Raw genomic sequence first — 25,230 nt, forward strand, 5'->3', positions numbered from 1 at the left:
TTAAAGATATATGAGCAAACAAAATGAGAGACCAACACTGAAACATACATGATAATAATGTTGATCTGAAGTCTCGACATGAACTGGGATCTCGATCAAGTTTGCATTTAGCCATCTAAAATCATCAAGAAACAAAAGAAAAAAAAACAAATATTAAATGTAGAAATTGAAAAGCTTGTGTTGTGTGTTTCAGACAGTCTTCCGATATTAGCTGTGGTTTATGAACCTAGAGACATTTCCATAAAGTGTAGTCATCTAAACTTTCTTCAAAATATCTTCTCTACGCATCCAATATGATAGGAGAAGAGATTTCACGTTGGCACATCTTTAAAATTATGAAAAAAATATTCTAAAAACAACATAAAGACTTATGAGGTGGTATTGGATTTAAGAATTTAATTGATTTTGAAAGAATTCAATTGAAGACATAAATAATAGATTTTGAAGTATTTTAAATGATTTGATGATGATTTTAATGCATTTGTCTACTTCTTTCATTTTAGATTTTAAGGGAATACAATTAAATTTGATAGAAACCAACTTCTTTAATTTCATGAACTTTTTGAATCTTTATATAAAAAATGCACAAAGAAAGAACAAAATTTTACTGATAAAAATAATAAAACCATAATCATTTTCATTACCATATTGACAAATAAAGTCACTTTAAAAGTGGAATAAAAAGTCTACTAACAAAAAGAAAAGCCAATTATTTTTATATAATAAGACTATATCAGAATTTGAAAAAGTTTGTTCTTCTATTACAATATAAACTAGATTTTTTAACCGCGCTACGCGCGGATAAGATATTATATTTATTTTTCAATTCTAAAAAAATAATGTATAATATTGTATTACATTGTTTTAAGAATATAAAATAAGACTACATAACATAAATATATTTTTAAAATTTTCTTTGTGGAAATCATTATGTTGTTTGATTGTTGTACTTGATTCAGATATTTGCATATATATTTGTGATAGATGAATAACTATATTTTTATTATCAGTAAATAATATATATTTATTATATAATATAAGAAAAATGAAATTATTTACTTTTTAAACAAACTTGTCTCATGTTGGAGACTCAATTATAGACATATCATATTCGAAGGAGACATTTTTACAGTTATCAATCTTCTTAACAGTCAAGAAACAAATCTGAATATCAAAACAATATCTCATACGATCTCTTTGTGAAATAACTGCTCTGAAAAAATTGAATTTAGGCATCAAAAAGGACGTGAAATGGATGTGCATATGTGTTATCTAAGTCAGCTTTATAAAATACTATTCATAGTTCATATATCATTTATGTCCATCTTTTCTTAAACATCTTGAAATAACTGATGCTAATTAGTAATACACTTTTGGCTGGCAAAAAAAAAAATTTTTTGTATAATTATCGCTTAAACATTTTATTAATATTGTCTAAGAAACTTTCAAGTGATATCATAGTTTAAATTTTATTAGTTTTTTTGTTAATTTTTAGAGTTTTTTGTATTTAAGATCTTTTCCATATTAAACTTCTATTTCTTTCACAGAATTGATATATATATATATATATGTCATAAAAATTACCATCAAATCAGTTTTATTTATTTATTATTTTGTTTTTAATGAAAATACACTTTTTAAATAATTTAATTTAAAATAAAATTATATATTAATTTGTTGTACTTATCGTTTAAATATTTTATTAATATTTTCTAAGAGGCTTTCAAGTGATATCATAGTTTAATATTTATTAGTTTTTTTTTTTTAATTTTTAGAGTTTTTTGTATTTAAGATTTTTTTCCATATTAAACTTATATTTCTTTCCCATAATTGATATATATATATGTCATACAAATTACCATCAAATCAGTTTTACTTATTTATTATTTTGTTTTTAATGAAAATACACTTTTTAAATAATTTAATTTTAAATAAATTATATATTAATTTGTTTTATTCTAACAATTTGATTGATTTAATTAATTTGTTGTGGTGGATAACTTAAAAAGTTTTCGTATGAATCGGGGAAAGCAAGCTTATGTTGTTATACTATATTTATTTGTGCTGTAATGAAGAAAGAACATTATTTTTTGTAACTTCAAAAAAGTACATTATTACAATTTGAAACTAATCAAAATTGAATAAAATGGTAACTAAATATTTGTAAATCTAATTGTTTTTTTATATCTTGTTTAGTTGGATTCTCATGAAAAGAAATCGATAGGTTAAACAAATGTTTCGAAATTTGTTATGTTATTGTTTTATCTATAAATTACAAAATTTGTTGTGTAATTGAATCCCCCTATATATTAAAAGAGAAGTCACTTTAGTGATTTCTGGTGACGTGTCGTTCATAAGTGAAGTTTCAAGAAAATTGTTATAATTTGATTGGTCGATGATTTTTAATTTTTATTTATTTAATTTTGATCTAAAATTTAAGGTAAGTCTAAAATCATTTAACATCACTTGCCATATAATCTACAAAATAACAATTTATGAAAACTGATTCTCGAAATTATAGAAAGATTAATAATGTTTTATTTATTACTTTTAATATTTATAAACTATAAAATATAATGAACGAAATTTTATATAAGATAATTATAATTGTTTTATACTCTACTTGATGAATTGTATTCGAATATAATTATATAATAATTATTTTAAATATTAAAAAATTCAAACATGTTTATTAATATTATTTTTAAATTATTTATCGTTGTTTAAAGAATAAATTTATCATAATTTTAAAATAATTTACAGAATGTTATAAATTAGTAATAAAATTAAATTTACTTTATATTGAATATTTGTTTATTGTTAAATATTTTTTAGAATTTCTTTTTGATTTATTTTTTCCATCGACACTACTAAAAAGGAAAGCCCTCTAAATACTTACCTTATTTTGTAATTTCGATATATCATTTAATTCATCGATCCCACTATAATAGGAAAGTACCATTGAATACTAATTGCAAGGGAAAACATAATTTAATGACCAATTAACATCACTTTTCAAATGACTTACATAATATTATTAATAACTATTTATGGTAACTAATTGTCGAAAGTATGGTATATAAATCCATTTTATTAATTCAAATAAATATTTTGGATTCCAAATGACTTACATAATATTATTAATAACTATTTATGCTAACTAATTGTCGAAAGTATGGTATATAAAGTCATTTTATCAATTCAAGTAAATATTTTGGTTTATTATTTTATGTAGTCTATAGATATATTTGAATATAAAGTCATTTTATCAAATCAAATAATTTATTTTAATTCATCGATCCTCTATAAAAGGAAAGTAACATTGAATACTGATTGAAAAGGAAAAAATAATTTAATCTCTCTATTAACATTACTTGCACAACAATATTAGTTAATACATGTAATAATTAGTTTCCTTATTACAAATGAAAAGAATTCTCTTGATTTTGTTGATTGATTTTTTAGAATTTCTTTTTCGATTTATTTTAATCATCGACACTACTAAAAATGAAATCACTTTAATACTTAACTTTTGTGTTTTCTCGATTCAAAGAACATCTTTTTGTGATCATTTCTCTGTTTAATTCATTAAATACTCACTAAATATTTTAGATGTTAGAGAAACGAAATTAATTGACAAGATATTTTCTCTCCTAAAATCATGCATTTAAAACTTAATATTTATGGTGAGACTTGTCAACCAAAATTCTGGTGCACTCTATTCACGAGATGTTCTCCTTTAGCTTTATTAACAAGATATTCCAAAAATAATATTACCTTATAAGTATAAGATTTATTGAGAATTTATTAAAGAATATTCTACTTCTTAGCTTATCATGCAAGCTAAATCAATGAGAAACGTCTACCAATTTACTATAAATAAGACATTCACAGTAGAAGAAATGAAATAATTGAATTTTGTATTCTGAACTTTTAATGTTAATAATGTTCTGAACTTTTTTTTCTTCTTATTTTAGAACATTAAGCTTTTATATTTCATGAGAGCTGATTTTTCTTTTGGTTTATATGCAGATACCCTATTATGACGATTTCTCCACTGAAGCTACATATGATTTGATTGTACACCTCTTTGATATATCATTTCGATAACATCTTTGTTCCTCAATCTGGTAAAAAAATTTTACTCAATTTGATAACATCTCTCAGCTAAATCATTTCAATAGCATCTTTTTGTGCTGCGAATATTTTTCTTTTTTTTGATTTGTAGATTTATATTATTGTTTAGAATTATAAGCTTATATATACACATATTTGTTTTTTGGTTTGCTGATTGTGATTTTGTTTTATATTTTTTCAGAGATGATTTGAGAGAAGTGGTCATATTTCAGACCTCTAAGAGTTCACCATTCCGATCATGCAAAAGATGTGCACTTAGAATGGTATTTTCTCTACTGTACATCAAAATTGGATAATCAATTATATTTTTAAAATATCTATTGTAGGATGGTATTTTCTCTACTGAAATAATATCTTATTTCCTAATCTCATGCTTTAATATTTAAACTTTAAGGACAAGATTTGTTAATTAAATCATTAGTGTAAACTACTCCCGAGATATTCTCTTTTTTATATTTAAAATGTAATTTTAGTAACAATATATTCCATAAATAATCCTAACTTATAGGTAGATACATTTTTAAAATTATTTTGAGAACATTCTATTACATAGCTTATTGTGAAAGCTAAATATTTTAGTAAAGTCTAGCATTTTACTTATCTTTTGTGTTTTCTCGATTCAAATAACATCTTTTGAGATCATTTCTCTGTTTAATTCATTAAATACTCACTAAATATTTTAGATGTCAGAGAAACGAAATTAATTGACAAGATATTTTCTCTCCTAAAATCATGCATTTAAAACTTAATATTTATGGTGAGACTTGTCAACCAAAATTCTGGTGCAATCTATTCACGAGATGTTCTCATTTAGCTTTATTAACAAGATATTCCAAAAATAATATTACCTTATAAGTATAAGATTTATTGAGAATTTATTAAAGAATATTCTACTTCTTAGCTTATCATGTTTTTATCAAAAGAAAACATCAGTAGATCAAATTAATTTTTACATGTTCTTTCAGGCTTGAGTTTATCAGAAGATCAAATTAAGAATTTATCTTTGGCGGAGATTGAATCAATCATGCGTTTGAACGGAAGCTCATTTACATTGTTTAAGTTTTGAAACGTGTTATCAATAGTATACTCTTCTATTGGTTAAGATGTGGCTTTTGTTAGATTTTCTATTAATTAATTTTTTTTGTTTTACTTTTGTGGAATTCGCGATATTGTAATGTTGTAAATCAATAATAAAGACATTTTTATCACTATTAATAGGTGAGAGAGAGAGGGAGGGGGAGAGAGGGAGGGAGAGGGAGGGACGGGAGAGAGAGAGAGGGAGGGAGAGGGAGGGAGGGAGGGAGGAGGAGGAGAGGGGAGAGAGAGTGGGAGAGAGGGAGAGAGAGGAGAGAGAGAGAGAGAGATTAGTGTTTACGGTATATCTAAAAGTTTTGAGTTTATTGTTTATGATTTATCCGGTAAAGCCAAAGGGTTAGAGTATACTCAAGGGTTTAAGGTTTACCAAGAGTTTAGAGTTTAAAAATTAATGAATGTAATTTGTATATTTTACAATAAAAAATAAAAACTAACAGCAAAGTAGATTGCATTATATCTTGAATTAAATAATGTTAAGAAGATTTATAGTTTTCAACCACAAATAATGAATCATAACTATGTGATTATTATACCTATAATATATATTATGCATATACATGTCATTGTATGTAAAAATTAACTAACCATGTAAAATTAAACTAATGATAATATTAATATCCGCATATGCAATAAAATATCCGCATATGCGATAAAATATCCGCATATGCGATAAAATATCCGCATATGCGATACAATATCCGCAGTCACTCCATAGAGAGCTGGATATTTAATCGCCGAGTTAATTGTTTTGATAAGCTGACAGAGTCTGATTCGAAAATCACCGACTGCAATTTGTATCTTCTCTCTGCTCAACCCATTTCTAACATTATTTATTCCATATTTATTACATATTTTGAACTTTTTATTCCATATTTTGAATTTTTTATGTCCTTAATTACATTCTGAAATGGTAAAAGAGGGTTTCAATGGGAATGTAGCGATAATATAAAATATGTTACCTCTGAAACTATACACTATTTATTCCAGATTTTGAAAATAAAATATCTTCTTAAACATACAAATTATTTTGGAACGTTGCCATTATACGTACACACAATAAATACCTCTTGATACTGAAGTTACTTTGTTCCATCTCGTCCATGTAAAATCTTGAGTACCAACATTTTTTTGTACCTGATGCTTTCTCCCAAGGGCGGTGGTATTATTATGATATAAAATTCGTTACTTATAAAACTATGTACTACTTAGTTAATAATTTGAATATGTTTATGTCCGCACAGGGTGCGGGCCGGCCACCTAGTTGTCTATAAATCACCATTATACTAAAATTTTATATCTTTGTTTTTTTATTCACTACTACATAGCGAAGGCAGGATATTTCTTGCTGCTCACGTTTTTTTCCCTCCTGAACAACTACTTCAAGAATCCCAATTCTTCTTCATTGGAACCATTTCAATCTTCTCAGCGTTCGATTTCACTTGCTCGCATACAATCAAGGCATTTTGATTGGTACTACCATCATGATTAACTCAATTATATTATTCTCAAGACGACTTCTCATGTCTCGTTGAGCTTATCACTTCTTATCTTCAGCTTTGTATGAAGATCTTATTCCGTAGTTTTCTATGTTTCCATGTCATCCTAACATTTTTTTCTTTCTCCCAATGTTTTGAGCTCTATTTCAAAACTTCTACTATTTTCATTTGCTTTCCCAAAATTACTCTCAGTTCTTGTCTGTCATCAGTTTTTATTTTATCCACCTCATATGCTGTTGTTAGACCTATATGTCTCTTCTTGCTGCCAACTGCACTCATACTTGTTCAACCCTTGGGATCTTCTACTGCTAGGATCAACCAAAGAAACTCCCATGACATACCCAAAACGTAATATTAACATTGATCTAAATACAGATGGTGATGAGAAAATGAAGAAAAGAAGAAACATAGAAGTTAAGTCGAAAGCATATAACAACTTTTTCATTACCTTTCATGTTTTTGTTTACGTAGGAAACACGATCAATCCAAGTAAATATGTTAGAAGCCAGAAATTAAAGTACTCTTGAAAGCTCTCTAGTACAGCTTTTCCAACATCCTGTGAAAAAACATCAATAAAACTACTCTGATTAGTACTTACTGCAATCAAACTCAATGATTTTTCTTTTTCCTTGTTTCTCTTTAATACCCCTCTGTCTCACAAAGAAGAGGAAGCAGAGTTGCAATGGCGTCCGCAGCTTCACTCTCTACGTTCTTCACTTTTCTACGGAATCCAACATCATAAGCTCATCTCCCACACCCAAACCCACAAAACCCTCCTTTCCCTTCTCCTTTAAAAACCACCCAGATCACTCGATCATCTCTGCTAATCAAAGACAAACCAAAAATTATTCCTTTACAGACAGCTAATCTTAATATTATTGTTTATCATGTGGCTTCTCACCTTAATACTTACTAAATAACTAAACCACCGTCAATAGAAACTCGGATTAGAAAAGACTGACGTCTGACACATCAAACAACCAAATGCACATATCAAGATTAGCAATGTCCTTACTTTGAGATCTTTAGGCGAGCAGTGCTCGCTCAGAAGACACGAAGTAGCTCCTCATGCTCTTCTGTTGAATGGAAGGGCATGAAAACATCCAACGCTGACACTGCACTTTCTCCTCCAGAGACAGGTTTCTTTCTATCATGAATTCCTTTCTATATTTCTTGTCACCAAGACTGCCGAAATTAAAATCTTTGATATTTTCTCAGCCCATAACACAATATCAATCAAGGAATATATCAAAAGAATGACAATGAATATTTCATAGTTTGGTTTTCTTTGCATGATAAACAATTATGGCTAAATTAACTAACGATGAAGAAGACATATATGTTAAAATTATATGAGTCGAATGATTCAAATACCATGGGCCTGAGTTTCGAAATCATCCAACCTTTGACATGTTCCTTCGTCATTCCAAATCTCCGTTAGCAATCCTTAATTTGGACCAATTATTAAAAAAAAAATTGATTTACAACGGTTTTGAACAATTGGAATAATATAAATTAGGGTTTGAACCTGTTTCAGTTTTCTTCTTCCAAAGTACCAAGTGACGGAGACTCCAATTTTGATTTATTGTTGGAGACTATCAGTTCTCTGACGACGGGATTGAGATCTCAACCGTCGCAGTCATCTCTTCTTTGCAGTCTTGCCATCGAGCCTGCAGTGCTCGTCACCAATTTACATATACATTGTGTACGCAATAGATGAAGAAGGTAGGGACACGGAAGGATTTGGACATCGTGGCTTGCTTTGATGGAATGCCATCGTTAACATCATCTTATTAATAGCCGGAGAGTGGAGGCCAAACGTAACGTCGACAGTTGCAGACTTACGCTTGTGGCTTAGGATTTTGAATCGACCGGATGGGCCTGAAAGACTTAAAATCCATTTAATTGCACAAATGAAAACAACGAAATATGAGCATTTAGGGGGTGTTAGTGGGAATAAGATTTATATAGAATTTGTTAATTTTAAAAGTTGAGAGATTTGTTAAATTTGGAAAGAGTTGTAGAGAGTTTTGTATATTTTGAAATTCTATGAAAATACATGGATATAATGATTCTAAGAATCTAAAGTATATAAGTAGTATTCTCAAAATCTTGCATTATGAGTTAAATGGTGAAGAATACAACTCCCAATAACACCAACTTTAATAGATTTAAAGAATCATTAAAATCTAGACTTTTTGAATAACAAAAGATTGTGTATAGAATTACTAAATCATGAAACCAATAACACTAGATTTTAATGAGAATGTAATATTGTGTAAACCAATAACACTAGATTCTATAAATTCTAACAATCATCATAAATCTAACTCCCACTAACACCCCCTTAGACTTGCTCAACACCAGTGTGACGTGGACAAATAAACTTATCTTATTGGCTGATTTTATCTGTCGACGTGGAGGGCTTCTCCATTGAGGATATTTGGCTTTTAGTATTGTATATTGATTACAAAAATGATATACTTTTGTCATTTCGTCAAAAACGATAATATAAACTGATAGCAAATATTACATTTCTATATCTATTCTATCAATAAGTTTGATGTACATATCTAATAAATATATGTTATAAAAATTATCTTTAAGTCCTAACTTAAACCTTAAGAATTAGTTCTTTACATTTTATAATTAATTTTCCATTAAATTATTTTCAAATGCAATTATCATGAAATTCACCAAAAATTGATTATCACAAATATTTAGTAGAATTAGAAAAATAGTGAATTGGATAACACTATAATCTAAAGTATCTTAGAAAATGATTTCAATTACATAATCCAATAACACAAGAATTTAAAAGAATTTATGAAATACATAATTGAATAACATAAGAATTTAATGGAACCTTTAGTTCTCTCTAATTCAAGTGCACTTCTAAACTAAATACCCCATCTTAGTTCACAAACCTCAAGAACTCTCTTCATTCCTTACTCATTGCTACATCCTACAAGATTAAAACAACAAGACCATGAGAATTGAGAAAATAACAAAGGAAACACCAAAATCATTAAGCTTGAACATACAATGGACTTCTTTTTTCCTTACTTCCTCTTTTCAGTAGATAATCATACGAGAATCAAGAAAAGAGATCGACATTGTGAACAAGTTAGCCACGCGAAATCAAAACAGATAAGATAAAGCATCATGTAAATCAATAAAACAAACATGTTCATCGACTTGGTTGAGTATAGCTTCAATGAGAACCTTATAATTGTCACATTCTATAAACTCCCAATAATGATCATAAATCTTCCGAAGATGCGCAAGAACCGGCTTTACTTTTTTCTCGGGTATGTTCAATTTCTTCATGGCCTACTTAATATGAGGATTTGGTGCCACCAATGTTCTGCAAAAAAAAAAAACTTGATCAATCACCACTCACAGGAAGAATGCTGAGAAAGTAATAAAAATGGAACCTTTATTTTCTTCTGAGTCATGATCAAATAGGTGGGGCCTGTGCTTTTCATTTTTTCCTTTGTGCATATATTTAAATGTGGCAAAGATCTTACATATTATATGAACAAACTTTAGGGGGTTATTGGTAGAAGAATTCCTGAGGAATTATAAAATTTGAAGATGTTATTGTTATTGGTTTATGAATTCTTAAAATCTTTGTAAAATCTTTTGTTGTTGGAATAAAAATTCTCTTTGTTTTTACTCATAAGACTCGACTTTGAGAATACCATGTATAACCATAAAATTTTTAAAAGCTTTGTAATAAAGACACATAAATACAAACACACATAATTGAATAATGAAATAACACAAATCACACATTTCTTTTCAGTTATCTTACTAGTATGACTCATAAACAATTTTTTTGTTTGAAAAACTGTATTAAAACTTATATAACATAAAATACCAGCCTAATATATTTTTGCTAATCTAACGCTATTAGCATAATATATTGCTGGTGATAATTAAGAATAGCTACAAAACTATATGAGAAATGTTAACCAAAAAAAACATATCATCAACATGTGTTTATTAGTAATGAAAAAGAAGAACATACATAAAAATCTTGAAACATTGCACTATATTGGATCTTTTGCCAAATTTGCAGGAACAAAATTGAAATTATTCCATCTTTCTTAATAGTACCACCATTAATTTCCTACCTTTTAAAGATAATAACAATCAATAGAGTTCTATACAAATCAATAATAACTAATGGAAATCTATATAAAAATATATGATCAAATTTGTTCTATCTACTTGACTTTAAAATTTTTTTCAACTTTATGAATTATCAAATTCCACATAAATTTTGGTCCCAATAATCCCCCTTGAAAAAAAATAAAAACCCATCTCAGAATCTAACCCTCAAAAGATGAGTATTAACTGTGACACTGGAAGCCCATGAATTAGGAGACTAATTAGCAGAGAGTCTGAACATGTAGAAAGAATAAAATTCCGTCGGGATCAGAACAGAAAGCCCAATTAAAGCCAAGCAGCCCGTTGAAGAGAACCATTCTCGCAACTTCGTTTGTGACGAAGTAATCACATATTAAGTAAAGCCAGATCGAGACGACAGTAGGAGGGGGAGAATCAGACAGCCTTTAAATTGATCATAGAGAGGTGATCATGCCAGAGGCAGCTGCGAAGTAGCAGTTGTGAGAATCGATAGATGATTAAACAAAAGAAAGCCAGAGTATCATTAGCTATGAAGCCTGAGATCAATACAATTATATTTGGATGTTCAAATCAAACGATCAATACTTGACTCAATTGTTGAACAAAACGGAACATCATCAAGGTTTGGTAAGTGCATTAAGGATCATGCCATACAACACTGTAATAATGAAAAATATAAATATTCATGAGTAATCAGTACAGTGAAGGAACCTCAAGTTATACTAATAGATGATACTAATCCGATCAGTACAGTGAAGGAACCTCAAGTTATACTAATAGATGATACTAATCCGACAACATGAAAATCCAAATTTAATTATCTGATTCTGATATGATGGACGGATTAGGCTTTCTACAGTCACTTATTTTATAGAGCTCCGGGAGGTGGAGGTCCGAGAATGCTGGCTTGCTGAAACTCAATCTCGCCTAACATCTGATCTCGCTCCGCTTGTATGAACAAAGGCACGACGAGGATGAGAAAAGTCGTTCCCGCGATCCACGCAGCTTTCCCCGTACTTCGTAACAGCTTCTTCGACACGTAGACTGCGCCGCACGCTGCGCGTCTCCCCTTAGAGGCGACTTCGTGATTTATGATCTTCGCTAAGATGCTCGAGTCTATACCGCCGGATTTGCCAGCTCCTTTTCTCTCAGGCGCCATTGATGATCTGTCGGAACTTCGAGAGAAGTCACGACAAGGGTCTTACTCGATTAATCAAAGGGTTTTGCTGTTTAATGAGGCCGTTAATCAAAGTTTAAAGGCCCATTAATATATTTTATGGATTGTGCAGCGACAAACACAACACGCATAATCCTAGATAAATGGGCCTAATAATGAAAGTTCAAAGGCCCATGTAGACATGGTTCTTGACGGTTACTGTGCACAAACACAACACGCGTAACCCTATATAAATGGGCCCGTTAAGGAAAGTTCGAAGGCCTATTTATTTTTGTCAACGGTCCAGATTTAATCTCTCACAATCTTTACAGTGCACCGACCAACACACAAGCACACCCCGTTCGTTTTAATCCGTCGTCTCCATCTCCAACCCTATAACCTCTTCCTGTAAACGAAACAAACACGAAATCGAAAAAAAAACTTGAGAGCTCCGAGCGTTTACTGATTCCAATCACTTCTTGAAACGAAGCGACCTTCCTCTTCAGCTTCCGAGGTTCGTATCCTTCCCTCTGTATACTATGAATTGAGAATTCTACTAGTGTTAGCTCAAATCGATTCGGTTTGTGATTTACTTGGGTTATAATTAGGGTTTGCTTTGTCCTGTGAGAAAATTTCGTATTCAGCTATCCGAATTGTGATTAGTAGGAAGATATAGTGAGTTTTTGTTTGATTACCACTGATATTGAACTTGTTTTCTTCGAGCTGAGCAGTTTCGGTTTACGAGTCTGATTCAAGAAAGTTATGGGAGACAGCGAGGCCATGGTTGCCCAGGGATATACCTCTGCACCATATGGAGATTATAATACTTCTGCTGCTGCTACAACTGTGGAATCTACAGGGCAAGAAAACGCTTCTTTGGTCAATGGGACTGGCCCTGAAGGTGGTTCAAGTGCGCCAGTGGAGAATGGAAAGGCATCAGATGAGGTGGCTGTAACAGCTCCAGGAGCGGAGCATGGAGACAATGCTGGTAATCACTTGTTCTTTCAATCCTGTGTATGAGTCTTTACGAATTGAAACAAAATTTGAGGGGACATTGTTACTAGAACCTGATGTTGACTTCGATGATAGGATCCTTTTGCTTATTCCTTTTCTGTTGTTACAGTATCTACTCTTTCACCGGAAGAGGAGCGCCTATGGAGTATTGTAAGGGCTAATTCTTCAGAGTTCAATGCTTGGACTGCCCTGATTGACGAGACAGAGAGGATAGCTCAGGTATGTGTGAATATAATACTCATCTTTTCACAGCCATTAGTCGCCTTCATCTTTCTATATCTTTTGCCAAGTGTTGTCTCGGGTCCTTTATTACTTTGATCAAGATTGGTAATGTTTTCCTTGCTGTTTTATTACAGGACAATATAGCGAAAATTCGGAAGGTGTATGATGCTTTTCTAGCTGAATTTCCTTTGTGTTATGGCTATTGGAAGAAGTACGCGGATCATGAGGCTCGTGTGGGGGCGATGGACAAAGTCGTGGAGGTTTACGAAAGAGCAGTGCAGGGGGTGACATATTCAGTGGACATTTGGGTTCATTATTGCACTTTTGCCATCAATACATATGGAGATCCAGACACCATTAGAAGGTAACGAATACTTATTCTTCTATTTGTATGTGTATTTAACAGCCTGGTTGATTTTTCAGTTACCTTAACAAAATGATTTTACCGTCTAACCCTTTTCTTAGATTGCTACAGCAAGTCCTCTCATTTGTGGCGGAAAGATCTGATGTAACTAATTTAGAAATACTTCTCTTTTTTTTTTAAATGCAATTCATTAGCTTTCGTGCCTTTCTTCATAGCTATCTGATAACTTTTTTTTCTGAAATTGCTCCGTTTTTTTTGGTGCTCTATACTCTCTGGTTTGAAATTTTGAAGTAAAAATATATTGTTTAATTTTCACCCTCCCCCGAAGTGCATCCATGTGCGAAATGCTGCTTGGAAGATGTCAACCAGTTTTGGGCTTAGGTAGCCCCTGATTGCTCGATTTTGGCCATGGTATGCTTTTTCTAGGAAGGTAAATGCAGTGTTTGGCAGATTCCTGCATTCAAAGAGTGAATCCTTTTTTCACCATAGAACTTGTGTGTTTTGCTTGGACGTGTCTGTGTCTTTCAGCATATATGACCTTCTTTTTACTCTTGATGGTACTGCAGGCTTTTTGAACGAGCTCTAGTTTACGTTGGGACTGATTTTCTGTCGTCTCCATTGTGGGACAAATACATTGAGTATGAGTGCATGCAGCAGGACTGGAGCCGAGTTACCATGATTTACACCAAAATATTGGAAAATCCTATTCAAAATCTTGATAGATACTTCGCCAAGTAAGTTCAACTGATTTCAATGAACATTTTCTTCCACGCTTAATTGGATAGTCAATTCATTGTATTGCAGTTGTTAAGTTGAGGATACATTATATTTACTATGGTCATACATTTGATAAACTGAATTGAAGTGCCAAATCTTATTTTTAAATTCATCTGCTTCGGCTCCTTACTTCCCTGTCCTTTCTCCGATTATTTAGTACTAGCCAAGGTTCTCAGATTATGCTCAAAAGTTTTATTGTCTTTTTGATGTGTGTGTTACCTTTCGTTTTGGCACTTTTTCATTTGTATTGCAGTTGTTAAGTTGAGGATACACTATATTGATGCACTATGGTCATACATTTGATAAACTGAATTGAAGTGCCAAATCTTATTTTTAAATTCATCTGCTTCGGCTCCTTACTTCCCTGTCCTTTCTCCGATTATTTAGTACTAGCCAAGGTTCTCAGATTATGCTCAAAAGTTTTATTGTCTTTTTGATGTGTGTGTTACCCCTTTCGTTTTGGCACTTTTTCATTTGTTGATAAGTGCGATTCTTGCTACAGCTTTAAGGAACTAGCCGAAACAAGGCCTCTGTCAGAACTAAGGAGTGCCGAGGAATCTGCGGCAGTTGCAGCTGCTAGTGATGCTTCTAAAGCTGCACCATCTGAGTCTGATGGAAAGGCAGATGAAGAAAAATCTCAAGCTGATGGTTCCTCCGAACAATCTCCCAAATTGGAAACTGCTGGTTCAACTGACCCCGAGGAGTTGAAGAAATACATTGCCATCAGAGAAGCCATGTATATTAAAGCCAAAGAGTTTGAATCCAAGATCATTGGTTTTGAAATGGCTATAAGAAGGCCATATTTCCATGTGCGGCCTCTCAATGCTGCAGAGCTAGAGAACTGGCATAACTATCTGGATTTCATAGAGAAGGATGGAGACTTTAATAAGGTACCATTGCTTAACTCTCTTTTATGTGAAGATACGAGTGTTTTGTAGATTAAGTCGTATCTCTGTAATATCACTGACTTACAGTTAAGTAGTATCTGGTGCATCATATGCTTTATTGGGTTTCCATTGGATCAAGCAAGTTTTTAAAGGGAAATAACTGAGACCAACGCATGAGACTCAGATTTGGTAACTTTAAGGCTAAATATTTCACATTGGATATTTAGGTACATGAGTTATCTTTGTTGTTAAAAGTACCAATGTTATTAATGCAGGTGTCTTCCTAACAATCTGTCTGACAGGCAAGGAGGGTCCCTCTGTATGTGAGGGGCCCTCTGTTCGACTTGTAGAGTATTTCTTGTGGATTTCGTCTTTTTGGTTTCTATATTTACATATCTATTTTTTTTTGGCGTAGTGATCATCATATATGTTTTACATTCGATTATTTTCCAATAGGTTGTCAAGCTATATGAAAGATGTCTAGTGGCATGTGCAAATTACCCTGAATACTGGATTCGATATGTACTAAGCATGGAAACAAGTGGAAGTATGGACCTTGCAGACAACGCCCTTGCTCGAGCAACTCAAGTGTTTGTCAAGGTATGAAATGTGTTTCGCTAGCCTGTTTGGGTAGTTTTGTCGCGCTATTTACAATTGCTTTGTAGCATAACTTAAGACTCTTCTTTTGCTTTCTTGGTTATTAATTTCCCTTCGTTTCTGTGGCAGAGACAACCAGAAATTCACCTTTTTGCTGCTCGATTAAAAGAGCAAAATGGGGACATAGCTGGTGCAAGAGCTGCATTCCAATTAGTGCATTCTGAAATTTCTCCCGGACTTGTTGAAGCAGTGATTAAACATGCGAACATGGAACAGCGACAAGTAAGCTTTCATGACCATGTAGTAATTGAAGGACTATTATAGACTATCACCGCTTTACTTTTGATTTACTCGTCTCCTAATCTTATTCGTAGGGAAATCTTGAGGATGCTTTCGCATTGTATGAGCAAGTGATTGCTCTTGAAAAGGGAAAAGAGAACTCCACAGTACTGCCGCTGCTGTATGCTCAGTATTCAAGATTTTCATATTTGGTATGTCACGTTGTCTACTGACGAAGATTTCATAAAACCTAGTTCTGAACTTAAGTTTGTTTAGTTTTGTTGAAGGAATATTTAATGGGTTTGGCCTCTTTTTCAATAATGCTTTCAGGTTTCAGGGGACGCTGAGAAAGCTAGGAAGATTCTAGTCGAAGCACTTGACCACGTGCAGCCTTCAAAACCTCTCCTGGAAACAGTGCTTCATTTTGAGAGTTTTCTACCAGCACCAAGACAGATTGATTACCTTGCGCCATTTGTTGAGAAGGTTATAAATCCAAATTCAGATGCCCAGAACGTTGCAAGCTCCACTGAGAGAGAAGAGCTATCGTTGATATATGTAGAGGTAACAGTACCAGAAAGACCAATCGTTTCTTCTAAAAGCTTATAAGTATCTATTTTACTGGGTTTCATACCAAATGTGTGTATGGCTTTGCAGTTCTTGGGCCTTTTTGGAGATGTCAAGACCATCAAAAAGGCAGAAGATCAACACGCTAAACTCTTTCGCCGGAGCACGTCAGAGCTGAGAAAGCGTAGCGCAGATGACTTTCTATCTTCTGATAGGACAAAAATGGCGAAAACATACAACGGCACTCCTCCTGCTCAGCCAGCGTCTGCACAGTCTCAATGGTCTGGTGGATACGCTGCACAGCCTCAGACTTGGCCACAAGCACAAGCCGCTCCTGCACAACCACAACAATGGAACCCCGCCTATGGCCAGCAGGTAATTTATTAAAAAATAAACCAAATCATCTACTTCCTTAGTGTATATGTTTTTACTCTTCTAATGGTTCACATTATAAACGTTTTAGGCTGCGTATGGTGCATATCCCGCTGGTTATACTGCTCCACAAGCACCAGCACCAGTGCCACAAGCTGCTGCTTATGGCGCATATCCTGCTCAGGTAACCAATGTTCATAGTAAATGTTTAGAACTCCTAGCCTAGCACGAGGTTCTAATGGAATCAGTTTTTTTTTTGTGAAAACAGGCATATCCAGCACAGAGTTACGCACCTCCTGTTGCTGGTGCAGCACCGGTCCAGCAACCCACTGCTGCTGCTCCTCAAGCTTACTACAACACTTACTACTGAGCCTGTTGGTGTTGTTTTTCTTTCGTTTTTGTTATGAGATCTATATAAACCATCTCCTCCTTAGCTACTCAAGTTTAGCATATCTGACTCGCGTCTGAATGTTTACATGTCTATGTTCTCGGTCAGTGACACATGAGTTTCACTTTTCAGTTGCTTGATCCGTAAAAGGTTCTTGAATTTCGCTGGTAATGATACAGACTGTAACAGGAGACTTTTGAATCGATGAACCGGTTAGTTCGGTTTAAATGATGACTTTTTGAAAGATGTCGGAACAGAGTAACGATATCCGCGCGTTAATTCTTACACATTCGCTTATTTGGAACGACAAAACCGGTCAATCTATAACCTCTCTTGCAAGCTAAAACATAGTTTTCTTTTTTAGCTTAAACAGTTTGTGTGTGTCATTGATTGTTAAGTTATTTGTCGTGAAAACAAATGCGATAACTTCTTCCCCCAGAAGTAATATACAACATGTTTCTCTAGTTAGAAGAAACTTTTAATCTCTCTCCCTCATTAGAATTTCTCAAGATCAGATAGAGGAATGTTAGGTTACAAATGTCTCCACTGGGACAATGTCAGTGATTCGCGGCCATTGAAGGACCCTGAAACCTTCTCTCTTCCGGCTCCTATCCCTCAATGGCCTCCAGGTACCTCAGATTCCAATCATTGTTTTTGTCAGCGATTTCAAATATCAAGTTTTCAATTTTAGGTTTCCTCGGCTAAGATGGTTTCTGCTTCTTGATCTAATAACACCTATTTGCCTGGCTCAACTTCTTGAAACATATTATTTCATGAGATCTAGTATCCACTAATGTAATTCCAACAAATGGTTAATTAGAAGATTGCGTTTTTAACAATCTATCCTTTGAAACTGATCATCAGGTCAAGGCTTTGGCTCCGGAACGATCAATCTCGGCAAGCTAGAAGTCATCGAAATCACAGACTTTGAATTCATATGGCGATACAGATCCACAGAGAACAACAACAAGTGCATTTCATTCTACAAACCAAAAGGACATTTACCTAAAGATTTCCACTGCTTAGGTCACTACTGTCAATCTGATTCTCATCCCTTGAGAGGCTATCTTCTCGCTGCAAGAGACTTATCAGCTTCACTAGAACAAGAACCTGCATTAGCCGAACCTCTTGATTTTACACCGGTCTGGAGCTCAAATGATTCATCAAATGGTTACTTCTGGTTACCGCAGCCTCCTGAAGGTTATAAATCAATGGGGTTTATCGTCACAAAGAGCTCCGCGAAACCTGAGTTGAATGAAGTTAGATGCGTAAGAGCTGATCTCACTGATAAATGCGAAACACACAAACTCATCGTCACAGCCGTTTCGGAATCTTTAACAGTTCCTTTGTTTATATGGAGAACTCGTCCTTCAGACCGAGGGATGTGGGGAAAAGGTGTCTCTACAGGTACTTTCTTCTGCAGAACTCGCCTTGTCTCCAGAGAACAACATCTCAGTATCTCTTGTCTGAAAAACCTAGATTCCGGTTTACACGCAATGCCGAACCTTGATCAGATTCAAGCCTTGATCCAACACTACGGTCCTACACTAATCTTCCACCCTGACGAAACCTACTTACCATCTTCTGTCTCGTGGTTCTTCAGCAACGGTGCAGTCCTATGCCAAAAGGGTAATCCCATTTGCGAACTCATCGATGAAAATGGCTCGAACTTGCCTCAAGGAGGAAGCAACGACAAGCAGTACTGGATAGACTTGCCGTTTGATGATGATCACGTCAAGAGAGGTAACATCGAAAGCTCGAAGCTTTACGTGCACGTCAAGCCAGCTCTTGGAGGGACGTTCACGGATCTTGTCTTCTGGATCTTCTGTCCTTTCAACGGACCAGCTACTTTAAAGCTAGGACTCATCGATGTTTCCTTGATCAGTATAGGCCAACACGTCTGTGACTGGGAACATTTCACTCTCAGAATCAGCAACTACTCAGGTAGGTGAACATGCACTGATTTTAAACCAAACCGAACAGAAAAGTTTGGTCTTTGGTTAGTTCGGTCGAATTTTTGGTTCAGTTTGGTAACAAAAAAATTTAATTCGGTTTTCGGTTCGGTTGGTAATCGGTTAGTTTGGTTTTTTAAAACAAATTCAAATAGTATCAATTTTAACTGAAATTTTTGAACCCAACTAGCCAGAATCTGAATCGAATAACCGAACCGAGTAACCAAAATCCAAATTCAAATAATCCAAATAACCAAAATAACCGATATTTTTGAATTCTATTCAATTTAAACCGGAAATTTAACCAAACTGACCGCAAAACGAACCAAACTTTTTTAGTTCACTTCGGTGAGATTTCGACTGACCTAAACTAACCAAATTCCGAACTAACCGAACTAAACTACCAGAAGAAACCGATCCGCATGCCTAGTTTTAGTACTTTTTTGGAAGGCTTTTAGTAGCCTCAAATTATAATTTTTGTTAATTCTTAAGAGATATTAATGGCCTCTAAATTTTTTTTGGCCGTGCAGGTGAACTCTACTCAATCTACTTCTCTCAACACAGCGGCGGCGAGTGGATCGAATGTTACGATCTACAGTTCGTCACCGGAACCAACAAAGCCGTCGTGTACTCGTCGAAACACGGCCACGCGAGCTTTCCTAGAGCAGGTGTTTACTTGCAAGGTTCAACGACGCTTGGGATCGGGATAAGGAACGACACAGCACGTAGCGATCTCTTTGTTGATTCCAGCTCAAGGTACGAGATCGTCGCGGCGGAGTATCTCGGCGCGGTGGTGAAGGAACCGCCGTGGCTGCAGTATATGAGAGAGTGGGGGCCGAAGATTGTGTACGACTCGAGGGAGGAGATTGAGAGGCTTGCGAGTCGGTTTCCGAGGACGGTTGGTGTCACGGTGGGTAATGTGTTGAGGAAGCTTCCGGTGGAGTTATCCGGCGAGGAAGGTCCGACGGGTCCTAAGGAGAAGAATAATTGGTACGGTGATGAAAGATGGTGAAACTGTAAAAAAAAAAGTTAAAATTTGTTGAAAAGGGACAAAGAAAGAAAGCTTAATTTTACGTAAAGCATTAATTACGCAAAGGTTTTAGTTACGATTAGCGTAGGTTTAACGATAAGACTTTAAGTTTGTTGTCGGAAGGGGATACAGATGGGTCCCATATTGTTATATTTTAAAATTAATTTAATTAATGAAAACGCTTTACTGATTACTTATTTAGACGAACAAACCCGACCAAACCCACACATTCGTGTACCGTTTCCTTCTTTCTTTATTCTCTCTCTCTTTATGAGAAAGATCGTTTCTTTTGATCTGTTTCGTGGAACTCTGTTGTCTCTAGAGGGAATCTAAAAGTTGAAACCTTTTTATTCGTTCGATTGAATTTGAGTTCCAGCTTGTTTGTTCTCTGTTGATTGATTTTTGGAAACGATGAGTGGTTTCCGAGATGGTTGTTCATCAAGTGGCTCGGTGAATGTGATGATCGGAGTATCATCACCAGCTGAAGAAGGAGAAGACGACAACGCCGCCGCCGTGGCTCTGTCGTCGGAGGATTCTTGTTCCCCCGACGAGACGGTGGCGGGAACAGAGATCGACTTAGCTCTGGGTCTTAGCATTGGTTTGAACAGAAGTAGGAATCACTCATCAAAGGTTCGGTCTTTTTCTTCATCTTTGGCTTCCTCTTCGTCTTCGTCTCTGACCAAAGAAAGTGGGACGAAACGGTCTGCTGATTCTTCTGCGGCTGCCTCAAAAGGGTAATTTCATTTTCATAGACTTTATATTATAACCTCAATATATGTAAATGATTTGTCACAAAATTTATTTTAGAACTCTTTGTATTGTGAGATTGAATTAATCACAGGATCAGATCATATAGTAAGATTATCTGAAATATTTTGAATTACATTTTTAATGTTACAAATTACAATAGGTCTTTTGTGTATTCCTTGTTAATGTTTATGTATTCTGATTTGGATTTATTTTTGGTAATGGGAGCAGACAAGTTGCGGTAGGGTGGCCGCCTCTACGGACTTACAGAATCAACAGTTTGGTCAACCAAGCAAAGTCCGTGCCCACTGAAGACGACATTCAAAAGGACACAACAACAACAACAACAAAAAACAGCGTGGTGGCTGCAGTGAAGAACGATGAGGTTGGATTCATCAAATCTCCAATGCTTGTGAAGGTTACAATGGACGGAGTTATAATTGGAAGGAAGATTGATCTCAATGCTCTTGATTCTTATGAAGCCTTGGCGAAAACATTGGAACAAATGTTTTTCCACACACCTTCTTCTGTAACAACAACAAGTCAGTTCTTCATTCCATTTTATTTTATTTTGTACTTTCGTGGTGGATGGGTTTATGATTGATCAAATTTGTAGGATGCAAGGAAACAACACGTGCTTCAGAACTGCTAGATGGCTCATCAGAATATATTATAACGTATCAAGATAAAGACGGAGATTGGATGCTTGTAGGAGATGTTCCTTGGCTGTATGATATTTTATTGTCCCTCCCCATTCGTCTTGTGTATTTAATATGCTTCCTCATGTTTTTTTTTCGTTTCTTTCTTTCTCAGGATGTTCCTTGGGTGCGTGAAAAGACTGAGAATCATGAGAAGATCAGGTGAGACTGGAGGTGGCAAGTAGGGGTTCATCTTCTCTGAGAAGACATTCTCAGCTGAAGGGTGAAATCATCTTCTTTGTAAGATGCAAATGATGGAACGTGGAGATAAAAAAAAAGACAAGAACACATATATATATACACATGTATTTATGAGTATAGTGTCTGCAGTGGTTTGTGAATATCAAACAAAAGTTTCGTTTATAAGAATATGAAAAATGAAATACAGCTAGTGCTGAAAATAACAAACAACAATCAATAAATCAGCTTCACTCACAACTCAAATGTAGCTTTCCTTATTTTTTTTACTACTTTTCCTAAAGGTTTTATAGCATAAAAACCCCTAAAACCAACTTTTGAAATAGAATGAAAATGTTTCTTTCCTTGGCTCTCAATGATAATTCTTCAAGGTCACAGAGATTGGACTCCTAACTCGCTGCATCACATTCCTAGAGTCGACCCAAGTCAACTGTCCATCAGCAAAGCTATCAGCCACCTTCTCTCCTCTGCTTCCCTTCTTCAACACAAACCAAACTCTATAGCTCAACGTTTGATCAACGTGACTAAACACAAGCCTCTTAGGCTTTACAATCACATTAATCCCCATAGGAGCCTTAACATTCACAGTGTACACCGAGTTAGGACTCCCAACGTTAGTCACACGCCTCGTGACCATCTCCTTAGTCCTCCCACGTCTAAAAATAACCGAAATGGACGGATAATTAAGACTAAAACCGGGACTTTTCCTCAGTACCACGCCGCAGCTAACGTTCCTGTGAGTGATCGCTAAAATATCCGATCTAGTAAACCCAATAGTGCATAAGTAAGCAATGTAATCAACCGGTTGGATGTTGTAAACCAACCCGGGGTTAATCGCCTTAACCGGATTCACATGCCCTGCTCCAATAGCAAACACTCCCGCCGGTTTATCCCCATCCCTAATCTCTTTCCCTCTCCGATCATACAAATCAGCCGTCGTCATCATCGCAGATCTGATAGCAGCAGGAGACCAGCTCGGATACGCGGACCGGATAAGAGCAGTGATGCCGCTCACGTGCGGACAAGACATCGAAGTTCCCGACATCACAGTGAAGTTAACTCTCCTCGAATCATAAGGAAGCCCCGTCGGTCCAAGATTCTGAGGCCAAGCGGCTATAATATTGACACCTGGCGCGATCAAATCCGGTTTAAGCACCGAAGGGTTAGCCAAACTCGGTCCTCTCGCTGAGAACTGCGCCACATCAGGCCCTCTCGACCTCCCAATCACCGTCCCGCCGAAAATTAACCTAGCTTTCGCCCTTACCGTGTCCCTCACGTAACCTTTCAAAACAACAGACTCTTCGTAACCGATCAACGTAGCGGGTATCAAATGAACGTCTACGGAATCCTCCTCTTGGTTAATCTCGGTGTTAGCCAAGATCATCGCGACGCCGCCCGCTTCTTTAACGGCCTGTCCTTTCTCAGATCTCCCGTTGACTCCACGGTCGCATATCACCATCTTCCCTTGTACACTCTCTCTCGGAAGCGAGCCTCTCAGGCAAAACTCGCTTCCTTTGTCTCCTCCGGCCACGTAGACAATCTCCAACTCTCTCTCAGCCTTCTTTATCCCTTTCCCTGGGTACAACGACTCTCCGTAGAGTAGCTTCCCGTTGGCTAACCTAACCACCCCCGGGAACTTTCTATCGAGCGTGCCCGCTCCGATTGTTGAGACCCAAGGAGCTGTGTTTGCGACCGAGCTAGCGAGCGGACCGTTGTTGCCACCCGCGCAGACTACGGAGATTCCATGTTCCGTGGCGCGGAAGGTACCTATGGCGATAGTGTCATCATACAAAGGGATAGGGAAACCGCCTAGGGAGAGGGATAGAACGTCAACTTTGTCTTGTATCGCTACGTCTATCGCCGCCAGAATGTCTGAGCTGTAACAGCCGTTGAACCAGCAGACTTTGTACACCGCCACGTGAGCTCCGGGCGCCATCCCGCTAGCCACGCCGGCTCCGTTGCCGAGAACGCTCGCCATGGAAACAGAGGAGCCGCCAGCAGTTGAGGCGGTGTGGGTGCCGTGCCCCGTGGAGTCTCGTGCGGATATGTACTCGCGAGGCATGTTTGGTGAGTCCAAAGGAGAGTTAGCTACGCGGTGGCCTCTGATGAAGAATCTAGCGCCGATTAGTTTCTTGTTACAGTTTGAGGGAGTGAAGCTCTCTCCTTCTTGGCAAACACCTTTCCATTTGCTTGGGATAGAAGGCATCCCTGTATCGTCGAAGCTAGGGCTTTCGGGCCAGACTCCTGTATCGAGAACACCGATGATTGTGCCTTGGCCGGACCGGGATTTAGACCAGACGCTGGAGGGTCCTGGACCGTTGAGTCCCAAGAACTTGTAGGAGTAAGTGGTTTGGAGTTGGAGAACATGGTCAGGTCTTACTGCAACAACTTCGGGTAAGTTCTTTAGAGTTTTGGCTTCTGACTCGGTTAGCTGAGCTGAGAATCCTTCAATGGCAGAGTCATAAGAGTAGAGAATCCGTGAAGAAGGGTCTTCGTTTTCTTCTTCAATACCTAGAACAGCTTCTTGAAGAAAAGAAAGATGCCAATCAAGCTTTGAGGGAAAGGCCTTAGCTGATTGGCTATTAGGGTGAAGCTGAATGACGTAAGTCTGTTTCTTTAGGGATTCTGAGGAAGAAGAAACAAAGAGAAGAAAGATAGTGAAGAAGACAAAGAGAGTCTTAGGTTCCATTATTGCAGAGAAGAGCTTTTGTTTTAGTGTGGTGGTTTTTGAAGTGCATGGTTTGAGTATTTAAAGAAGAGTGAAGAGGATTCAAAAGATGGGATACGGATTCAGAGGAGGAAGAAGATGATGAAGCTCGTGAGGAGTAAGAGCTCTTCATCACGAGTTTCATTTGTAGTGTTGCAGATGTAAGAGCTCTCCCCTGCCGCTCTCTTAGAGTTTCAAAGCTGGGGAAGGAAGGACATGAAACTATTAAGTGGAACTGTGGAAGTTGTTTTAAGGTTTTTCACTTGTAAGGGTTACTGACTTATTACTGTCTCTGTCTGACTGTCTCTGTGTCACTGTCTTTTTTGGGAGTTTTTTTGTTCACGAGATGTTCTGGTTAGAGTTTATTGCATTGTAGTATTAGTCTGTGTAGCCTT

At 35.7% G+C, this 25,230-nt stretch overlaps 5 protein-coding genes and 1 long non-coding RNA gene across 11 annotated transcripts; 4 read left to right on the top strand and 2 right to left on the bottom strand.

Annotated features, from left to right (window-relative positions):
* Positions 1-2,651: 2,651 nt before the first annotated feature.
* On the top strand, positions 2,652-8,105 carry LOC117129103. The gene is made up of 2 exons (XR_004452681.1): positions 2,652-4,130; positions 4,319-8,105. It is a non-coding gene; the product is annotated as an uncharacterized LOC117129103 (long non-coding RNA).
* On the bottom strand, positions 7,143-12,106 carry LOC103844291 (mitochondrial import receptor subunit TOM9-1). 3 transcript variants are annotated; one of them, XM_033282472.1, is made up of 4 exons: positions 8,257-12,106; positions 8,103-8,174; positions 7,744-7,913; positions 7,143-7,548 (listed from the first exon to the last, which is right to left on the bottom strand). In XM_033282472.1, exon 1 carries the CDS (start codon positions 12,040-12,042, stop codon positions 11,752-11,754), a length of 291 nt encoding a protein of 96 aa, XP_033138363.1. In that variant the 5' UTR covers positions 12,043-12,106; the 3' UTR covers positions 7,143-7,548; positions 7,744-7,913; positions 8,103-8,174; positions 8,257-11,751. The 3 variants fall into 3 exon arrangements, with proteins under 3 accessions (XP_033138363.1, XP_033138361.1, XP_033138362.1); XM_033282470.1 differs by having other exon boundaries at positions 7,744-8,174; XM_033282471.1 differs by having other exon boundaries at positions 7,143-7,551; positions 7,744-8,174.
* Positions 12,107-12,335: 229 nt separating this feature from the next.
* LOC103844289 (pre-mRNA-processing factor 39) lies at positions 12,336-17,706 on the top strand. Of its 4 annotated transcripts, XM_009121086.3 has the most exons (13): positions 12,336-12,553; positions 12,771-13,027; positions 13,163-13,272; positions 13,410-13,639; positions 14,206-14,373; positions 14,919-15,306; positions 15,760-15,903; positions 16,030-16,182; positions 16,275-16,391; positions 16,510-16,740; positions 16,834-17,118; positions 17,207-17,299; positions 17,384-17,706. In XM_009121086.3, the coding sequence occupies exons 2-13, from the start codon at positions 12,802-12,804 to the stop codon at positions 17,483-17,485; spliced, it is 2,247 nt and encodes a 748-aa protein (XP_009119334.1). In that variant the 5' UTR covers positions 12,336-12,553; positions 12,771-12,801; the 3' UTR covers positions 17,486-17,706. The 4 variants fall into 4 exon arrangements, with proteins under 4 accessions (XP_009119334.1, XP_033138293.1, XP_009119336.1 ...); XM_033282402.1 differs by lacking the exons at positions 12,336-12,553; positions 12,771-13,027 and having other exon boundaries at positions 13,253-13,272; positions 13,410-14,069; XM_009121088.3 differs by lacking the exons at positions 12,336-12,553; positions 12,771-13,027; positions 13,163-13,272 and adding an exon at positions 13,741-14,069 and having other exon boundaries at positions 13,407-13,639.
* A 287-nt stretch (positions 17,707-17,993) lies between these two features.
* LOC103844286 lies at positions 17,994-22,296 on the top strand. Its single transcript, XM_009121082.3, has 6 exons — positions 17,994-18,132; positions 18,368-19,447; positions 19,986-21,219; positions 21,464-21,774; positions 21,849-21,960; positions 22,046-22,296. Exons 1-3 carry the CDS (start codon positions 18,027-18,029, stop codon positions 20,465-20,467), a joined length of 1,668 nt encoding a protein of 555 aa, XP_009119330.1. The 5' UTR covers positions 17,994-18,026; the 3' UTR covers positions 20,468-21,219; positions 21,464-21,774; positions 21,849-21,960; positions 22,046-22,296.
* LOC103844287 (auxin-responsive protein IAA10) lies at positions 20,714-22,321 on the top strand. The gene is made up of 4 exons (XM_009121083.3): positions 20,714-21,219; positions 21,464-21,774; positions 21,849-21,960; positions 22,046-22,321. Exons 1-4 carry the CDS (start codon positions 20,897-20,899, stop codon positions 22,113-22,115), a joined length of 816 nt encoding a protein of 271 aa, XP_009119331.1. The 5' UTR covers positions 20,714-20,896; the 3' UTR covers positions 22,116-22,321.
* LOC103844288 (subtilisin-like protease SBT1.2) lies at positions 22,274-25,065 on the bottom strand. Its single transcript, XM_009121084.3, has one exon. The coding sequence runs from the start codon at positions 24,815-24,817 to the stop codon at positions 22,481-22,483; it is 2,337 nt and encodes a 778-aa protein (XP_009119332.1). The 5' UTR covers positions 24,818-25,065; the 3' UTR covers positions 22,274-22,480.
* Between the last annotated feature and the right edge of the window lie 165 nt (positions 25,066-25,230).

The sequence above is a fragment of the Brassica rapa genome, chromosome A10 (assembly GCF_000309985.2).
Source record: "Brassica rapa cultivar Chiifu-401-42 chromosome A10, CAAS_Brap_v3.01, whole genome shotgun sequence".
NCBI classification, from domain to species: domain Eukaryota; kingdom Viridiplantae; phylum Streptophyta; class Magnoliopsida; order Brassicales; family Brassicaceae; genus Brassica; species Brassica rapa.

Excerpts from the sequence above, each read along its gene's own strand:
- LOC103844288 (XM_009121084.3), bottom strand. The coding sequence starts at position 24,817 with ATGGAACCTAAGACTCTCTTTGTCTTCTTCACTATCTTTCTTCTCTTT.
- LOC103844289 (XM_009121086.3), top strand. The coding sequence starts at position 12,802 with ATGGGAGACAGCGAGGCCATGGTTGCCCAGGGATATACCTCTGCACCA. Across the intron at positions 14,374-14,918 it reads CTTGATAGATACTTCGCCAA|CTTTAAGGAACTAGCCGAAA; the intron begins GTAAGTTCAACT and ends TTCTTGCTACAG. Across the intron at positions 17,300-17,383 it reads ATGGCGCATATCCTGCTCAG|GCATATCCAGCACAGAGTTA; the intron begins GTAACCAATGTT and ends TTGTGAAAACAG.
- LOC103844291 (XM_033282472.1), bottom strand. The coding sequence starts at position 12,042 with ATGGCGCCTGAGAGAAAAGGAGCTGGCAAATCCGGCGGTATAGACTCG.
- LOC103844287 (XM_009121083.3), top strand. The coding sequence starts at position 20,897 with ATGAGTGGTTTCCGAGATGGTTGTTCATCAAGTGGCTCGGTGAATGTG. Across the intron at positions 21,775-21,848 it reads TTCTTCTGTAACAACAACAA|GATGCAAGGAAACAACACGT; the intron begins GTCAGTTCTTCA and ends TCAAATTTGTAG. Across the intron at positions 21,961-22,045 it reads GTAGGAGATGTTCCTTGGCT|GATGTTCCTTGGGTGCGTGA; the intron begins GTATGATATTTT and ends TTTCTTTCTCAG.
- LOC103844286 (XM_009121082.3), top strand. The coding sequence starts at position 18,027 with ATGTTAGGTTACAAATGTCTCCACTGGGACAATGTCAGTGATTCGCGG. Across the intron at positions 18,133-18,367 it reads TATCCCTCAATGGCCTCCAG|GTCAAGGCTTTGGCTCCGGA; the intron begins GTACCTCAGATT and ends ACTGATCATCAG. Across the intron at positions 19,448-19,985 it reads CAGAATCAGCAACTACTCAG|GTGAACTCTACTCAATCTAC; the intron begins GTAGGTGAACAT and ends TTGGCCGTGCAG.